Below are 18,167 nucleotides of genomic sequence, written 5' to 3'. Positions count from 1 at the left end.
TCGATCTCATTTTCTTAGTCTTTTCTTCCCCTCTAATTTGTTCTCTCTCTTTTGGCTCCGGTTCACTATTTCTCCTCTACTTTCGTCACACTCCAGTGCATAACCCTTCACACGTCTCTGTTCCACTTCCGCCTGTTTGTTTCCTCCACTCCCTCTCTCTCTCTGATACTAAAATCACCCTCCTTTTCATTTCTGTTGCTGTTCACACCAATAGCTCTCTACTTCCGTGTGAAGGTTTTTGAACTGAAAAGCAGAATGGGGGGCATCGGGAAATTAGGCATAGACGGAGAGAGCAGGAGAAAGAATGCCTTCAGGCTCTATGCAGGATCAGCGCTATTCAATATATAAAGAGACTGAGTAATGTATAATTAAAAGGCCAAGAATATAAAGGGCATTTTTTATGACAAGTCAAATCTGGTAGCCTGGTTGTGACTGACAGAAGCTATGATTTTGATGAATAATAAAGAGTGAGCCAGAGCTTTATTTTACTACAGATCATGATTAGGTCCCGAGTTCTTAAACTGGAAAGGCTTTTAGACTTCCTCTATTCCTATATTGACCAGATCCCATTAAAATTGGCCTTTGTCTTGACTTTGTCTCAAATATTTAAGCTTCTCTCTACATCGGTTAGTTCTGCCCAGTGCACAGGCCTTCACTTGATGAGACTCGCACCTGGATTAAAGTGAAAAACTCTGCCATCATTTAATCACCCTATGTGGTTAAAAACCCCTATGGCTTTCTTTCTTCCATAAGATGCAAAAAGAGAAAAAGTTAACTCTTTTTGTCAATTCTTTGCTTGTCAATTCCAGTATATACTGACAGCTTAATCAATGGATTGTCTTTAAGTGACTGTGACTTTAAGAAAGGTGCTATATTAATACAACTATTTATTTAAATCAAAAGCGGCTAGCATAAACGTTGTCGTTGTCATGACAACTGGTGCCCATTTTGTTTTCCGTGAGCTGTAAACAAATGTAATAAAATAAAACTAATAAATCAACATTTTTGCGTTCAGCTAAGTTTATGTATTTGGTGCTGATGCAGCCTCTTATTTTCTTACTTTGTATAGACAAGAGCACTCTGCCTAACATCTCTCTTTTTTTCATCAGATTTGGAATAACATGAGGGTGAACAAATGATGATAGAATTTCCATTTTTTGGGTGAACGATTCCTTTAAGCACTCCAAATCATTTTTCTTTTACATAGCAACTCTTCCTTACAGTTGTAGTCAGATGTAGTCCTGTCATGCACAGATCTATCTAGGTTGATGCATATGCATTCCTTCACTGATATTATGGCGCTTCTGACGAACCTGCTGGTGACAGCAGATTCACATAGGAATCAATTCAGAGCAGGGTAACAGAACAACCTTCTAGCTCTCGCTCTGTGTTTTGTCTTTCACTACCTGTGTCTTTGGAGAGCGTAATGAAGCACGTTGTGACAGTCTCCTCCTGTGACTGCGCTCAAGGCGGGTAATATACAGGCAGCCTGTGGAAGCACCTCATCAACACCACCTTGCACTGCTCCTTTGGGAAATAAGTCACTCTCAGCTCGCCTCCTTCCAGAGCTGTCACCAGCTCACCCTCTTTTATTGTGATTTCCTCTTATACAGAGAAATCAAATCTGGATGTGCAGGGAGGAGGTGGGGTGGGGTGGTGCACTGGGTTGTGAGGCCGATTCTGGGTTTTTTTGATCGGCAACTTGCTCATAAAGATGAATAAATGTGAGCGGTAATGGTACATCCTGACTGCATCTCTGGGCTGCCTGCGAGCATCAGATTATGCAGAAATCTGGAGCAAGAGTGTCTGAGGTCGCCCTCCTCAACGAGCAGCTCCTGTAGGATTCATGTTGTTGTTTTTGTCTCCTTGTTCCTTCCTCTCCTCCTCCTCCTCCTTGCTGTCTTTTAACTGAAATGTCATCTCACTCCAGCACCAGAAACAATTATATTGTTGCTGTTATTACGGTTAAATGTAATTATAGGTGAACGGCAAAATCTGACATTTATTCGTACAAGATTTGTTGCAAAATTTCTGTTTACAGCGTTAACACAATTGTGCTGGTAAATACTTCATTTTATTTATGGTCTTTTTTTGCCACTGTGCCATGGCTCAGATATATTTAACCTTCTTGATGGTTTTATTGTGAATGATTCATCAAGTGTGCTGTATTCTAAGGGGAAAAAAGAGGTTTAGTAATATTTACTCTAAATGTGCTGTTCCTTTTCCACTTTAGGCCATTCAGTCCTTTTGAAAATGCTAACCAATAGCTAAATAACTGTTTAGTCCTAAAACAGATAGAAAAACTGGTTTCATTCTGAAATATTTCATATTCCAGAAGTAATACTTGTTTATGTGTTGTGATAACTGAGGATGTGTAAGTTTAAGTTGTTTTTTCTCCATTTCAGATGAGCTCAGTCAAGATGCTGCGTCCTCGACTGAACGGGATCCTGTTCAAGCTGACGTTTGAGGAGCAGGTGAACAATATCCGTCCAGATATCATGAACGTGACATTCGCCTGCGAGGAGGTAAAGAAGAGCGAAGGATTCAGCATGCTCTTGGAGATGGTGCTGCTGGTCGGGAATTACATGAACGCTGGCTCCAGAAATGCTCAAACATTCGGCTTCAACATCAGCTTCCTCTGCAAGGTACAAAACCAAATGGAATCCTTTTTATATTTTCCTGACACTATGCCATATGTGCTTAAATTACAATCACATGGGCCGTTTCTTGTGTCCTTGTGTTCTCGTACTAGGCCATCTTTAATCGTCAAAGTCCCGTTCCAATAGTCAAGAACGCAAGTACAGAGAACGCTTGATAGTATCTGGATGTGTTCTTGTTATCAAGGATGCATCGAGTGCAGACTTAAGAGAATCAAACTCTAAAAAAATCCCAGAAGTTATTGGGGGCGGAGGATGTACGGAAGCCTGTAAGCTTTAAAAAAAAATCTCGTTCTCACTTAAGAGATTTCTACAAATATGTGACGGCTCATAAAAGTAAACATTTGTCATTTTGTTTGACATAATTTTTATGAAGTTCTAATACCTGGAGAAATCCTGCAATATTTTTTAATTGGTATTTAAATTAAAGCGTAACATTAAATATACATATTAATTTACCCAAATACTCATGTAAAATAAAAAGATATCAAATAATAACACTAATGTAAGTAAATATTTTAATAGGCCTGTGATGTTGTGTGTTATTTATTGTGCATTGGATGGTGCTGTCCCGCTGCCTAATATGTGCTGAACGATCAGTTGAGCAACAATATCACAGAACATCTCAATTCTCACAAAGATGCATTCTGTGTCCTCGTATCCTTCCAAGTTTGTTCTTTCAAGGTAACTTGGCAAGACTGGGCTCCACGAGAATTCAAGGCCGTTCTTTCCGTTCTTATAATTAAGAAACAGCCAAGTTCTACACTGCATTCAAAATAAGATTATAGAGAACTTAGTGGAAATGATAATAGCTCATGGATCGCAAGGGATTTGAATCTACAATCTGTCGGGAACCAGACCAAAAAGCTTCTACTACACAACTTGGTATTTAGCAGATACTTTTATCCAAAGCAACTTGGAACACTCCTCTTACAGGCACATTGCCCCTTAAGTGCCTTGCTCAAGATTAAGCACAATGGTGATGGTGATGCATCATCCCGTGTGGGATTTGAACCTTCAACCTTCTGGGTACCAGTCCAGAGCTATTGAGCAAGGCTTGTGCATACTTAACCTCAGGATGAAAGCATGTGCTAAATAACTAGTAGTAAAATAGTAACATGTTTAAGTAGTAGCTGTTTTTACCTGAAGCTGAAATCGTCATGAAATGCTTGTTAGGTGCAATAGCTGTCTTGGGTTTAGTGATTATTGACAGTTATTGACAAACTTGACTACTCTACACCAAATGACAGTATGCTATTATTCAGAATATCATCTACTCTAGTACTGTTAGTTGTGTTTCACAGGTTATTTGTAGAGCTGGCAGGTATGCCTCCCTACTGAGATCATTTTAACTGTTATCTGAATGTGTATGAAAGCTGCAACTGCTTTTGTTGTGTATGTAAGATGGACATCTGGCTGTGTGTTTCACAAGCTGATTTGGATAGCGAAGCCATTTGGTCCCGCTATGAAAGACAGCCACCCCCCTGCCGGTGTTCCCATGCAGCCAGAACTACACCGTCACTCTTAGTTACATCTTTTTGCTGGCCTTGTCATCTATTCGGAGGTGTCCCAGATGCTGCTGGGACACAGGTGTCCCAACCACAGGGGTTTAAGCTGGAGCCAGTTGTGGCATAGCTGAATGGTTATTCTCACTTTTCCCAATTTTCAGTTATTTACTTTTAAGCACAGACAAACTGTGTTTCCAAATACCACTGAATTACAGTTTAACACTAGTAATTTTTCAAAACGATGCAGCAATTTCATTGAACAGTTTTATAGTTTGAGCTTTAATCAACGTTCGCTTTTACACAACTCTCTAAAACCTCTAAAGTCCTTGATGACCATCTCACTTTCTCTTAAAGTGTGTCTGCATGCAAATTGGTATTTGATTAAAAATGAGGGTGCAAGTTTACTTTGTCAAAAACTGCATGCACACACACTTTTCATAAGGAAGTCCTTCACCTCTTTCTGTCAGCTCCTCGGTTATATTTTTGTTCATCACTGCACTTATGCACTCAATTCATTCCAGTGTATGTCTGGTTCTTGGTTGGCATTTGAATGAGCTCAGTGCCAAACAAAAAAATGTTTTCTCATTGAGTATGGTGGCTTTGGAGGTGACATGGATTGTTTTTAGTTTTTTTTTCTCATCTCTGTGTTGGATGGTGTTATGGCCCAGAGGGAGGACACCCCTGATGGGTGACCCTGTCCTGAGCATGGGCAGTTGAGCGGAGATGATCCAATGGTCATCTGAGCTCGTCGCTCGGCGGTATTTTCTCTGACCTCGTCATAAAACCTGACCTTGGGTCTCGCAGTAGCGGACTAACACACTGTCATCAGACCTCTCTATAGCTCCCATCGGCTGTTTTCTGACTCTGTGTTATGCCCAATAATACGTTTTTAAACACATGAACTAAAATGATAATGTCTATACACTGCCTTTCATAGACATGTTGAGTCCTTGCCCAAGGTACTGTATCAGTTTCTTTCTTTCTTTCTTTCTTTCTTTCTTTCTTTCTTTCTTTCTTTCTTTCTTTCTTTCTTTCTTTCTTTCTTTCTTTCTTTCTTTCTTTCTTTCTTTCTTTCTTTCTTTCTTTCTTTCTTTCTTTCTTTCTTTCTTCATGGTTCAGTGGTATTGCATACCTTTCCCCTTTGTTTTCGTCCTCATTTTAATTCCTTCCTTCTAGTTCAGTTGTATTGTTCCTTTGTTTTTGTTTTTTGTGTTTTTTTCCCTTCCTTCCTTTCCTTCCTTCCTTCCTTTTTTTATTTCATTAACCCTTAGTTTTATTTCTATATTTGAGCGGTCTACTGATTCAGAATTGCATACCTACCTTTTTCCCTTCCTTCTTCCTCCCTTAAGTCTTTTGCTTTATTTCACCCTTTAAAAAAAAAGAAAAAAAATATGAGCTGTCAAATGATTTAGGAAAATTGCATTCATATTGGTCAGACTCACATTTACAGAGCATTAGTGAAGTGCCTGCAGTGCGGACAGCTTTTCGCTTGAGCACTGATTGGGCAGTTATTGATGGACAAAGGGAAATGCCCACATTCTCAATCAGTTCAGTCAAGTAAATGGCCCCCTACGTGGCAGATCTCAGCTTGCTAACGAGCTCATCAGGGAGGGCCGGTTGTGGGCTGACCCGTGAGTCTCGCAGTCACACTTGGTACCATCTGTAGATCTCATTTGCATATTCCAGAAGCTTTTTACTGGTTAACATTGCTGTTAGCTCAGAACTGCCTTGAAAAAAAAGTTTTCAAAAGTTTAAGTCCTTCTGCTTTTCTTTAAACATCTGGTGTTATAAAAGAAACAGCCGACTATAGTCACCAACATCAGTGAGTATAGCAGTTTGCCGTGTGTAAATGAAGAATCTAGCTTTTCTCTCTCCTTATTAGACAAACACTGCTATGTCAATGTTCAGGCAGTGGCAAACAGTCACTCCATTCAGACATGTATAAAATACGTTCAGTGCCAGGGTGGTTCAAATGTGTAGACTGCACTATTTCTAAACCCATTGTTTTGTAAAGCAGTTAACTTTATTTGTATTACATTTCAATACATGCAATACATTTTTAAACAGCAGAGAACATGTTTTCCAGAGAAAAAAATAATAATTTAATTCTGGGCCACAACCACTATAAATATTAAGGGGGACTTTGCCTTTCTGATCAAGCTAAATGGCCATTTTAAAATTACTTCTCTTAAACATTTGGTCTGCCTAAATCCTGAATATGTGGTTGCATGCACTTTTTTTTAGCCTATATATCAAAAGAAAATTTGAACAGAGCCTGAGCCATGTCTGGATTTTGTGGGGCATGTATGAAGTGTGTTTTCATCTATGGAGATCCAGTACCTTTGACCATCATCTCTCAGAGACACACAAAGTATCTCGGCTCTTTTAAGCTTCAGTTAACTTTAATCTTACAGTATGTGTGAGCGTAGAAAGTAACCTTCTGTTGTGGATTCTTGACTCCTTGTCATATACTTTTCAAAAAAGTAACTTCTGTAGCGAACATTTGACATTTTTCAGGAAAGGTAGACTCAGAGGAATGCACACAAAGATTATGGCAACTTCAAATGAAATCAACCATGTGGGAAAAGGCTTACTCCACAGCAAAGCCCCTTTCAAAGCTACAAGCATGAAAAGGTATTAAATTACAGATAATATTCATTAAATCTGGATTTGCTCTCTGCTTTTGGGGTTGTTTAAGCATGATACTTTCCAGTAGAGATGTCAAAAGAGTTTATGAAGATTGAACCTTTATTTTGGCTTTTTTAAGTCTTTTACAATGTTTCCACTTTGTTAAACAGATCAAATGTGTTCAGCTGTCACCGTTTAGTAATTTCAATGTTTATATTGGCAACTTGTAGATTGAAAAGAAGAAAGAGAAATAGGTAGAGTATTCTCCCTCATATATGTTCACAGTATCTTTGCGTCATTTCTCAGCTTTTTAGAGATTCTCTCAGTGCCGGTTGTCTTTCTCACAGATGGCATGGATAGTGAGCTCATGGACAAATTAACTCCCTGAGCTACCTCACTCCCCACCCCAAAACTGCCAGAGGTGTAGCCTGAGGCCTTCTGATTTTCACTTGTCATTCTTACTAAGTAAACTTGCCTCATGGCAGGCTCTGAGCTTTTAGATTAGTCTATTGGCTACCATTCTAGTCCAGGCTGTCTGCCATTGGTAGGCAAAATACGCCAGTCGCCATCAGCGTCTTGGTATCTCTTTCTTCTTCCATGCCCCTCAGCTGTTGTGTGTTGGAGTGTGACTTTCCCATAGTTTCCTTGACTAAATAAAAACACAAACTACTGCTGTGAAGATCTATGCACAGTCAATGCCTGTAAACTGAAGGTCCTTTGGCAAAATGTGTAATTGAGCAATCAGAGATGACAGTCCTTTAGGTGGTCTGAGATTTCTTGGTCCCCTTTGCCTCTCATGTCTGTTATTAGCTAATTGTTCTTGAGGATTTATATCTTTCGGATGTCTCGATGGAGGTTGATTGTTATTCCGTGGAACTCTTCAACATACTTCAATGAATATTGAAATGGGCGGATTGGGTGCATTCAAGTATATGAACTAGACAGGCTATCTTTCTCTATTTCTCTATCATTCTCCCTCTTTATATTTTTATGAATACAGTTTTAAATGACTGAGCACCTTCAGACACACAGACATTGTACCTTTATGGGAAAAAACTAAACAATTTTGCACATTAACTTTGACAATATCCTCATAAAAAGTTTCTTCTGAAATGTTGGCTGAATACAAAATATAGAATTGGTACAGAAAAGCCCCTTTATATTATCACAGTGAGGAGGCAATGCAATTAGGAATGTATAGCTTTAGCACAATTAATATTTTGAATGCAATGACTCATCATACTTATCCTGACAACAGTGTGGGTTACGTTTGTAAATGGCTTTTTATTTTTTTATTTTTTTTATTTTTTTATCGGTTGCCAAGGCTTTCCTATTGGGAGCCCAACTCCAGGCTCATGACAGCATTGGATGGCCAAGAGGTACCACAACGAGCTTCAATTAAATAAATTATTATTATTATTATTATTATTATTATAATTATTATAATATTCCCATTCCCCCTCTCTCTAATGTGTCTCAATTTTACTCACTATGTGTTTTCCCTTGCCTCTCCTCTGTAAGAACCAGTATTGTTGAGAGATATCCCTGATTCATCTATGCCTGGGAACTTAACGAACATCAGCGTTATCACACAGGCATAGAAGAACAAGAGAAAGGAGGCATGGAAGTAATAAAATGGAAGTGCCTTGACTGGAAAATTAGTGGAACATCATAACTTAAAGTAAATTAGATTATTCAATTTCAAACAAGATTGCCAGAGAAGCTGACATAACTGATGTGCCAAAGTATATCTGCCTCACTAATTTGATAGAAATCTCTTTCTCTTTCTCTTTCTTCTTCTCTTTCTCTTTCTCTTTCTCCCTATTTCTCTTTCTCTTTCTCTCTCAGCAGGGCTTCATACTGTGTTGTCCACTATTCACAGAATTATTGGCTGCATATCTGCCCACCCTGTGCACTGTTTCTATTATGTCAATAGGTTTCACCTCACTGTGCTAATCAGCTCACAGTTTTGTCAGATAAAATTAAAGACTGGTTAATCACCTAAAACCTCTGTATTTCACCTCTTACAGGGTCATGTTTTGCCCTCTAGTTATCTCTTATTCACCCTCTCACTTTTACAGGGTATAAATAAAGACACATTAGCTTTTTTCAGAACCTTAAGAGCTACATTCCTTGGAAGCTACATTTTAAAGGGCCATTCAACCCAAGGATGTCAACTATAAAAGTAACTAACTATAAAGTTTTAATAAGCATTCTAATTATGTGGTAATAGGGAAGTACACACCTACAGTGTATATATATATATGAAGATAGCTACACAGAGTAATATCGTTGAAATCTATTAAATGTTTTTGTAATAGTATAATATGTGTCACAATGCATTCTGGGATATATGTTTAGCCAAAAAGTGTATTACTAGACAGTATAATTAAGTTGCCTATAACTTTTGAGTCACTTTGCGTCAGGAGTGTGCCTCCGATTGTGCCTTAAAATAACACTTCTGTAGGCAGCTCACCATGTTTTGGCACAGAGCATTTGTTTGTAATTTTCCATGAGCTGAATCATGCAAACCTTAGACCTCAGACTTCTGCTTCTTCATTGCATGGAAACTGTACCCAGATCGCCTTTATTTCACCTTTTTTCTCTCTGCATAGTGCTGATCTTACGTAGCAGATGAAAACAAACTTGCACAGTAGCGGCTTTATATAATGACAGTTTGGGGCATAATAATAAACAAATTAAAATTTGAAATGCATGAAATTAAATTGTGATTACCCAATGTGAGCAGATGATTGATCCCCATCTAATGAAAGTGTGAGCGTGTTGCATCCCCACACGTGTGAAAGAGATGTGGGGAAGCTTGGCTGCGGGGGGTGTGAGAGGGAACGGACACAGTGTGGAGGGCCGTGCTAATTAGCTCTCACAGCATGCGTCTCCAGCAGCAGTGCGGTCACAGTGGGGAATGATTACGGAACAAGTTGCCGGTGCACTGACGTGGAGACACCGGCAGACGCTCGCGTTTGCCCTCCCTCTCTATTCCCGTTCCAACCCACCCATCCCTTGGTAATTATTCACATGAGATTGATTTAACATGCCCCTGTCATTCATTCCGGTGTGTTTCTTGTTTTGTTGTACTTGTCATATGGAGAGTGGCGGCGGTTAGTAGATTTTACCCCTGCCAAACTTGTTATAATCCACAGTGAGCTCTTCTGCACTACAGGAGGTATAATAGCCATTGTCCATAGCAACAAGTGTCATCAAGGTGTCTTTATTGTCACATTTTTTTCCCTCTGAAGGTGAGAGGTCCGGCTGTAGCCAATACATATCTTTTAAAAATATAATCTTTCAATATGTTATTCACAAAAAGATTGAGCATCAATTGAACATGCCTTTCACGAAAACCCTTGTGGCTGGATTGCTGGCAATTTTCAGGGCATTATGCAGGCTCTCGTGAAATGAACCTTGTTATTACATGTCCATCGAAAATGAGACCAATATAATGTTCCTCGCATGTCCATGTCAATTATTGCGGCCTCAGATTTTGCGGCAGTCATTACATATTCGCCCTCATTTGGTATTCCCTTCACTGGCCATTACGCTGATGTGATTAGCACTGAAAGTCTGGCAATAATAACTGCCACTTAAATCTTTCAACATCACTGGAGGACAGTCATATTGCACACAGTTTCAAGGTGCAAAACAGCTTTATATAGATTGAAGCAGTGAGCACCAAATAGTTCAGTAATATGCTTTAATGATCTGAGATATAAATAACTAATCCAATTCCAAAATCAATTTCTCTGCAAAGAAATGAATTTTGGAATTGTGTTAGTCATATGTCATATGTATATGTGTGAAACAAGTGAAATACATTTTCAAAAAAATTCAGAACATGTATTTCATTTGTTTCACACATTTGCATATGCGGCATCAGTCTGAAAGTTGCATTTGTTTTGATGTAGTAAAAAGAACCTATTCTGACCAGGTTTCTTTGCATTTAAATACTGCAGTTATAGGCAACATGTAGTTTATCAACTGTTTATGTGGGTGTTTGAGAATCTTATTCTTGTTAAGAGATTCTTGTGATTTTCATTATGATTGACAGCGAATAATAGAATAAAGAAGGTGACAAAAATAAAGACACTACTTTAAGGCACTACTGATTATTTATTATTTACTCCCAGTTATAGAGTCCAGATCAGACTCATCAATCTCAAAATTCAGTCAACCTAGTTGTGGCATCATGAAGACATTAATAGTTTGGTATCATTATGCTATAATTTAAAACTTCAAATAGAAATCAAAGAAAAGTAGCGTGAAGTTAGTTAACGTGCAGGAAGGAAATGTTTTTTTTTCTAAGGTTGAGGTTGTTTTCCCTCTCTTAAAAGACATAGACTGTGCGTGGCTTGTTTCCTGTGATAGCTGTGTAAATCAGAGGAGGCAGGCATGCAGTGCGCATGCTGAGGTCGTCAGCGTCGGATGGCAAAGCCTTTAAAGTGCATTATCTCTCCGCCTGCTCTGCCGCTGTTCTGCGCGTTAGCGGCTCAGTGCGGGCTGATTGGTAAACACCCCGTGGCTGAGCGGGTGCAAAACTTAATTCTGTTTAAATAAAGAAAACAACATTAGGATTCGGATGCAGTGTCGGCAGTGCAAAAGCAACTGCCCCTGTTTTGATATCTGCACCGGAGCTTTCACAATTACTTCTACCTTAACTATTGTACATGCGTTTTAATTCACACGCAGGAAAGCAGTGGTGTAGATCTAACTGGAGATAATTTGCAAAGACATTTACTTTAAATTCAGCATGTATTTACTCTGGAATGTGAAGCAACAGCTTCCACAGCAATGACAGCAAACGTTGTACTCCTTATGAAGGACGTGCAAGCGCGGTGTGGGTTCTGTCTCGGTTAAAGTGAAGAAGAAAAAAAGACCTGGTTTTGTTTGCTTAGATTTCTTGTTGTTTTTCCGTGCTGTTTTTTGTTCCAATCCTTGTAAACCAATATTGATTTTAGACAGCCAGCTGCGTAGAAGAAAGGGTCATTCTGGAAGAAAATAAGCCAGCGTTTAGGATCTGGTTTTTTATTTTATTTTTTTATTTTTTCTTTCCTCATCTTTAGCAGCGAAACTCTGTAAGGTGCTGCGTGTGTCGTATTATATTGGAGATTGCAGCTGAGGCATGTTTCTGTGTCTGCTCTCATTTATTGCCAATCTCTCAGGGAGAAATTGGAAGTGATTTATCTAATGGATGCTGGAACACAGTGGCATTTTCGAATGAAAACACTCCACAGGAAATTCCGATAATAATTCACAGATTATTTGCTGGACTTTTTGCTAGGATTCCTCTAGTGTGGACGATACAGTTAAGTGTGCAATCGCACTCCCTGATAAATAGATAAATACCACTAAACGGGCTGTAAAGCAAGAGGCTAAATTATGCTTTCCTAATGGACTAATCAATTGTGACTTCTCCAGTCTGAGCTCACAGCAATTCATCCTACCTGGAAACAATTGCTTTTTAATCTCTGGAAGGCTTTCTCACTTTGAAAAGGATACAAAGGCCTTGCAGGGCTAAAAGCTTTATTGATCTCTTAGACCCCATTGAATAGGTAATTATACGTCACGGTGTGCTTAGATTAATATATTGCCTTTGTTTGCATCTCAAAATGATAAATGAAGTATTTTAGTGTGCATATCATTTAAGTAATCCTAGATCATTAAGGAAGACGGCCACGTACATGGGATGGGCCGTAATGGAATTCAGCAGGGGAGAGAGACTCCTGTCAGCTGTTCGGCAGAGAAGGCTTATCTCATCTCTGCCTGCTATTAAATGAAACATCAGCATCCACTCACGACCGGGCAGCTGGTCGGTCAGGGATTCTGTTAACTTTGGCAGCCTGATGGTCAGGTGTGTAGGTGTTAGCTAAATGTTATTGTGCCAAAAACAGTTTAGATGTACATGACCGTTTTCCACCCTCACCTTTACAAACAAAACTGTAAGCACTTTCTCATTCTGGTAAGCTCTTAGATGACCAACGAGATGGATTAAGGGAATTTTTACCTTTGAATGGGCAGATTGTTTCTTTTTGATAGACACAGTATCTGATAGTGGTCTATAAGCATTCCTATACTCTATACACATTTAGACCTAAGACCTTTTTTTGAGAAGCTACCACAACTTTGTTTTATTATATTTTATATATTTTACAGTTTATATTACTGTTTGTGTTATTAAACAGTTTATTTAATAAACCGATAACTATGCATATAAAAAAAAAAAGTATTAAAAATGTGTAAATTTGCAGTTTCCACATGAATGGTTTGCATAGACTGGGCAAACTTTACATTATGAAAAGTCCTCTGTTTCAAAAGAGAATGCCATTCCTGTTTTCCACTTCATCACCTTTAAATAATCCACATGCAATCGGTGTTGTTGTAATGCCTGATATTTGTTTTCTTTTGACTTTTTTTTATTACATTTGGTCTGATGCTCCTGTCTCATTTGTTTAAGACAAACACGCCGATTACAGTTTATGAAGAGAAAAGAGGCAAAAGACTGCATCCATTTATTAATTTACCTCTTTTCACCTGCCACATTTTTCCAGCAGAAAAACAATTCCTCAACCCTGTATCCGCAGAGACATTTTGGAAGAGAAAATCTATGGGAGACATTATGTGTAGCGGGGAAGTGTGCCAGCTGTCGTAAGTTTGCCATCAGTTTGTGTAAAGGTTAATATCACATCTGCTGTGCAGTCCAGCTTGAGGATTCATTCTGCCTTCCCCGGCTCTGCTGCGGGACTCAGCAGCCATCTTCTGTGCGAAAGCAGCCTTCCTGGAGTCTAGGCTTGACAGCAAACAATCTGTTTGAGTCTGAGAGGGTGAAGAGGTCACCCAGCCCCAGTGCACTGCTTAATGTGGGCCTGCAGCCATGGCCCTCCAAATGGAGGGGAGAGGGAGAGAAAGAGCAACATGGCTACATGTTTGGTTTATCATTTCTAGTTCTCAAGCAATAGATTTATGTCACCAAGGGAACTCGGTTCTTCTGTTTCGTGGGAATCGGTTTCTGCAGGGTTAGGAGTGTTTTAGCTTCAGATTATTTTTAATGTTAAGCTGTGATATTCTAATCACAATTGTCTGTAGTGCGGTTTAATTTTGTTTAACTAACTTGGTTAATGTAGGTTTGGTTACTCTGGTCCTGTTTATCTGATCCTTGATATGGATTGATAAATATTGTTACTTTTTTTTTTTTTTTGTGCATACACTACAGCAGCCCGTAGCAAGAGTGTTAGCTGTGTGTATTGATCTAAATATTTCATTTTGTTCATGTCACCTTAATCCTGTACAAAGAATGGTTGTGGTTTGGGGGAGAAAGCTCCTTTTTCAAATTAAACTTGGTAAATAAGTGAACAGGGGAAAATATGCCTCTGTGCACTCTGCTACAGCCAATTTCAACTTTATTGACACACCTATTTGTCACATTTCTGTGCAAACATCGTAAAGTGTTATCGACACATGCATATATCATTCACTCCTCCTTTTTCTATCTATCTATCATTCTATCTATCTATGCTGTGTTCCATCTTGTGTATGTGAATCAGCTGAATTAATATGTGTCTGATTACATACATGAAGAGTTTGTTCAAAGTTTTGGTTTACTTTTAAATGTTTCATCTTACTATGACAAAATGTATATATTAACTGTGCAACTCAATGCAATTTCATAACTCATATCAATCTTGTCTCCGTAGCTTCGTGACACAAAGTCAACAGAGCAGAATACAACTCTTCTGCATTTCCTGGCTGAGAAATGTGAAGAAAAGTATGCTGAGATCCTGAAGTTCCCTGATGAGCTTGAGCATGTTGAAAGTGCCAGCAAGGGTAAATAGTTATTATTATTATTTTAAATGTCAATTACGATTTATTTTGAAGTCATTCATGTGGCAGTATAAATGATCAAGTGGAGCACAAAATAATTGTTTATAATAATAATTATGCTTTGTCTGAATGCATTTGCATGTATGGTCTTAGCAGTATTTTGTAGTATATTACAAGACTAATAAAAAACACTGGTCCAAAAAGGGCACTGATACAGTTGCAGTGCTTGACATAATGAAAAGTAATCATATGAGATGGTGAATTGTTTTCCCTCTCTACAAAAATGCATACCTGGCAGTCAGTGTATTATTCTTGGTGATCCAGTGTTCTTTAAGTTCATAATAGCCACTACAATAGCTGTACTTAAGTTGAATACAGAGAGTTATTGTTGTTAGAAAAAAAAAAAAATATATATATATATATATATTTAGATTTTTATAATTCATTGTACCTTTTCAGTCCGTTTGCTGGTAAAGCACGTCTGTAAAATGACTCCATTTTATGGCATGTTTGTGATGCGTTATTAGTGTCAGTTTGGAAGACTCTGCAATAATGCCATGTAATTCGGTTTAGCTGCATGATTGTTTCAGGCTAGATAAAGATGCGCTTTATTTTGATCCAGAAGTCTATCCTTTTATTTCTTCCCTCCCATAAGCTGTTATCGTGTTCAATCCAACAGATTTCCCTTTAAATGTGTTAAGCCTGGTTAATTGAACAACCAGCTTTGGGTTGTGAAGACATTATCACCCCTGATCGGCAGATATCAGCTAGGTCCTTGGGAAAAATATGGGGCTCTGTTGGTGTGACCTTGAGATATTTACCCTCATGTACAATATATACCTCACTCCATCTATCTAAATCACGCTGCTTTATGGTGTTCGTCAAATCCTTTATTGGTTTTCTCCTGTGGTCTTATTTTAAGCCGTGAGCTTTGAGGCTTTTTATGGCTTGAATTAGATGAACTAATGTTACAGAGATCAACACAGGAGACCGGACACAATTGGCCCCGTGGACTATAATTAGAGCTTTTGCAGAGAATGAAATAAAACTAGTTAATGGCCAAAGCGCCTTTCTTAATCCTTTTGCTATGTGTAAATCCAGCTTTTTCCATTACTATGAATAGACAAGTTTCATTAGAATGGTGTCGAGCAGTTCTGAGGGTTGATGAAGGAACTATAATGAAGCGCAAGGGGCCCATATGCTCCACAGTATGGCCGACAGGAAAGGTTAAGAGTCCAAATGGGGAGGTAGCTTAGCAGGGATGGTGGCGTAGTCTCACACAGCCGTTCTGACATTGTGGAATGGATTCTTATTATGGCTTGCAGTGATTAAGAGCTTTAGTGCTTCCCACTATGCTGAGAGAGATTTCAGTGAATTTAAATATCTGGTTTCTTAACTCTCATTCATTTCAAACAGATTTGGAAATGAAGACCCTCAGTGAATGCTATAATCTTCTGTATTATTGCCACATGAAATGTCTGTCTCTGTTCGTCTCCGTCAGGGGAGAAATACAGGCATGCGTGTCCCGGCAGTGGCGTAATTTCTCCTGTCAATAAGCTAATTTGTCTTTAATTCCATTTGGAACTGTTTGGTTGAAGCCCTTGAGCTTTATTTACTTTGTTAGTTACCTAATTGCTTATCTAATCTAATAAAACAAATGCAGTGGTTTGTTGTGAAGGATGCGGCCACTGTTGAATAGACCAGCGGCATCTATGTCAAGGTAGATGGCTGAAAGAATGCACAAACCTAATGATTTTTAGAGAGACATTTCAAAGAGAATCAGTTCTTTGTCCATGGTCTTTATCTAATTTAGAATGACAGTTAAGCAGTTCCTGGCTCTGATTTAGTTCATTAGAGTGATGAGAAATGTCACCCTGCTTATATGTGTTATTAATTAATTTGTTAATTGATTGTATTCATTATATTTCAATTAACTTCACTATAAATATAATTAATTTAATATAGCGTAAATAATAAATTCTGACTATTACTGCACATCAAAGCCAATTATGTTAAATGGCATATGAAATATGATACAAAAATATAGATTTTTTTTTTCTTTTTTTTTTTTCTGAAGGCTATTTATTAGGCCTCCGATTGCTATCGTACATGTAACGCATACAGATGTCCCACCTGGTTAAGTGTTGAAGCAGTCATGAATAAGTAATTCAGCTTTGGCTACTGATCTTTTTTGAGACCTTTCTGTTCATGTCAAAGTGGTGAGAGAACATGAATCCGTTTCTTCTTTTAACATAGTAGCTCAGCTCACCTTAACCCACATTTAGACACCAACCTCTCATTCTCTGTAATTCCTGCTACCTCTCTATTCTTAAGTTCTTGCTTTTCTTCTCCACCCTCCTCTCTGCTGCTCAGTTAACCTTTGGGCTTTCTGTGTGTTTTTTTTTTTTTTTTTGGTCTCTCACTCTATATTTCTCACAAAGAACAGTATATTTGTTGTCTCTTAAGAATACTACTTCCTCCACCTTATCCCTTTTCCCCATCAAAGCAGCTTTTTAGGCAGGCAGAGTTACACACTAGAACACAAGAGCACTGGTGCACTGCAAACCCTATGCTGTCCCAATCTGCCTGTGCCCACAGGAGCATGGCTCTACACCCTGCTGAACTCTGCTGTTTGAGCTTTGTGCAAAGCCCAGACGCTCTGATCATACACCGGGAGCTTCTCATAGTCTTCTGCTAAGCTTCCCATCACACGTCCCATGCTCTTGCAGGATCTCTGCTCTCAGGTAGTGTACTTTGCCCCAACGCACATGAGTAAAGACCAAATCAGGTGATTTCTTCCTGTTACATCAAGATTTGTTCCAAAAGGATGTGCAGTGCGCACACACATTTAGTAATCACATATCCATCTACAAATGTTGGAACTGGCACTCTTAATATACTTGATTGAAAAGAGCAATCAGTTCTGCCTAATTTGCTTGAGAAAGTTATTGTCTCTCCTTTCAGTTCTGCCTTGATTGGTGACTGCAGAATACCTCTCTCTCAGTCCCAAACCTTTAAATCTCCACAAAGATAGTGGACAAGAAAGAGAAAGAGTCTGAGATAAAGGAAGTCAGATTATTTTGTGGGATCAGGGAGGGCTCAACTGTAACTTTCTTTCTTTCTTTCTTTCTTTCTTTCTTTCTTTCTTTCTTTCTTTCTTTCTTTCTTTCTTTCTTTCTTTCTTTCTTTCTTTCTTTCTTTCTTTCTTTCTTTCTTTCTTTCTTTCTTTCTGCTGACAGATTTTTATTTGCCATGTTAACATTTCCATTAGTCACGCCATCAAATTCTACAGACGCACCAATACTAAATTTCTCTGCCAATACAGATAGCAAATTGCTGACTACTATTTATTTTCAAATATAATAATTGCCCTAAAATAAAAAAAATAAAAAAACCTGAAATGTTTGTAAAACTCAGTTGCACATAGGGTAGTTTTCATAAACGCTTTCTTCATGGCAAACTTATTCAAACATACATAATTAACAGTAAATAGGCAAGGCAAGGAAAAGGTTATTTAAATAATTGCATATTTCATACACAA

General features: G+C 38.4%; 1 protein-coding gene across 18 annotated transcripts in view; it reads left to right on the top strand.

Annotated features, from left to right (window-relative positions):
- Positions 1–18,167, top strand: part of diaph2 (diaphanous-related formin 2) — a 476,898-nt gene that overhangs the window by 300,668 nt on the left and 158,063 nt on the right. For all 18 annotated transcript variants that reach the window (XM_084430722.1, XM_084430721.1, XM_084430715.1 and 15 more), the window contains 2 exons: positions 2,406–2,645; positions 14,500–14,629. In XM_084430722.1, coding sequence (XP_084286848.1) covers positions 2,406–2,645; positions 14,500–14,629 — 370 coding nt within the window. The remainder of the gene's footprint in view (positions 1–2,405; positions 2,646–14,499; positions 14,630–18,167) is intronic.

Source organism: Rutilus rutilus (genome assembly GCF_951802725.1).
Source record: "Rutilus rutilus genome assembly, chromosome: 14".
Classification (NCBI taxonomy): domain Eukaryota; kingdom Metazoa; phylum Chordata; class Actinopteri; order Cypriniformes; family Leuciscidae; genus Rutilus; species Rutilus rutilus.
This window is presented reverse-complemented; position numbering and strand designations above follow the sequence as displayed.